The following is a 1,527-nucleotide window of genomic DNA, read 5'->3' on the forward strand; positions in this document are numbered from 1 at the left end:
GGAGTCCGCCGCCAACGTCGCCTCGAGTGCCTCCAAGCTAGGATGAACCTCCATGCAACCTTCAATGACTTTATTGATATGAATGGTATTTACTATATGTATGCGTTGACTGTCTCGATGCAGGTCGTCATGCTGGAGCCGCAGCGCTTGACTGCAGCTCGTTCCACTCGGCGATTGCCTTGTCGTGGGCGGTGACGCCGGAGCTGCGGGACGTTCTCGAATCGATGCTTGTTGGCCTCGTGGAACTTGTGGAGTGGGCACTCCTCGAAGCCCTTTTGGCGAAGGCTGCGATTGGGGCACACGCACACGGGACACGGTCGATCCTTGCGCTTCGCCTTGGGCCGCGCGTTGTCAGCGCCGCCGTCCGTAAGCTCGCCTACAAGTCGCATACGCGGCGCGTGAGGCGGTGCGACTTCGTTCGCGACAGCTTCGTAGCTGCCGATCGGCTGCTAGCACTGGTCCTAAAGTTATCAAGCGCCGCTGCCATTCGTCGACTAGAGCTTGGACTCGATGGCTTCCTCGCTGTCATCCCTATGTGAGAATTTTGGGCATTAAGGATCGTGGTACGGCGATGACATTTAGATCGTACAGTGTGGGGTAATGTCGTCGGTGACTGCCATCAGAGCTTGGCGGGAGGCGGTGGGGACCGGGTCGTGACAACGTGGTAGCGTGCTCCGTCCAGTATGCATGCGCTTCCTAGGCATCGCCCATGACTCGTTGGTCCAATGCAAGTCGTTAGATTGATCGCGCCTACCTGGCGGCCATTCGTTGGGAACAACGGGCCCCGTGCTTCCGCTTCTTCCGGCAGAGACCGCAGGTGTTCTTGCTTGTGGACATGACGCGCCTCGAGAGCGGCCTTCAGCACACCTGAAGAAGCCTCGTCGGCCGTCGACGAGCTCAGCGAGAGTGCCGTCATCAAGAAGCGCGAGCTTGGCGCCGCGCAAGTGTCAGCTGACGTGGTCGTGGACCAGATCAAGCGCGCGTTGGCGACGGTGAGCCGCGAGCCTGTGCTTCTCGATCGACCGGCGGCCGCAGCTTGCATGTTGCCGATTGAGTCGCAAGCGTTCTACAAACGAGCAAGCGTTCTACAAACGAGTAATCGCAGCTCAGCACTCGCAGAGCAATCGCGGCGATGCATTTTGGCCAATAAGATTGCACGAATCTCCATAAAGCACGGGATTTTAGCCAATTAAAATGAAGTAGACTTCGCGCAATGGCGCATTAAAATATCTTGAATAATGTATACAATGTCGCATGCCGTGGAAGTGGACCTGCGCGGGCCGCCGGACGAAAAGCCGGTCGCGTAATAAAATGAATTCCCACATTCTTCTCCCTCTTTTTTTGCATGCGCTGCGCGAAGTATTTTTACTCGCCCCATGTTGTTCGCACAAAGCCAGTAAATTCAACACTCCCGCACTACTGGCGAATTGCCGTTGTGAGAACGTTTGGTCGTAAACTTCACTCTATTTGTTCAATTCGAAATAGTGTCAAATCGGGTTCATTCCGAAATCTGGCAAGTCAATACCA

At 55.6% G+C, this 1,527-nt stretch overlaps 1 protein-coding gene across 1 annotated transcript; it reads right to left on the reverse strand.

The window, feature by feature from the left end:
• Positions 1-53: 53 nt before the first annotated feature.
• On the reverse strand, positions 54-1,172 carry SDRG_16021 (hypothetical protein). The gene is made up of 3 exons (XM_008622210.1): positions 755-1,172; positions 590-696; positions 54-531 (listed from the first exon to the last, which is right to left on the reverse strand). Exons 1-3 carry the CDS (start codon positions 1,040-1,042, stop codon positions 495-497), a joined length of 432 nt encoding a protein of 143 aa, XP_008620432.1. The 5' UTR covers positions 1,043-1,172; the 3' UTR covers positions 54-494.
• Between the last annotated feature and the right edge of the window lie 355 nt (positions 1,173-1,527).

The sequence above is a fragment of the Saprolegnia diclina genome (genome assembly GCF_000281045.1).
Source record: "Saprolegnia diclina VS20 unplaced genomic scaffold supercont1.110, whole genome shotgun sequence".
Taxonomy (NCBI): Eukaryota; Oomycota; class Saprolegniomycetes; order Saprolegniales; family Saprolegniaceae; genus Saprolegnia; species Saprolegnia diclina.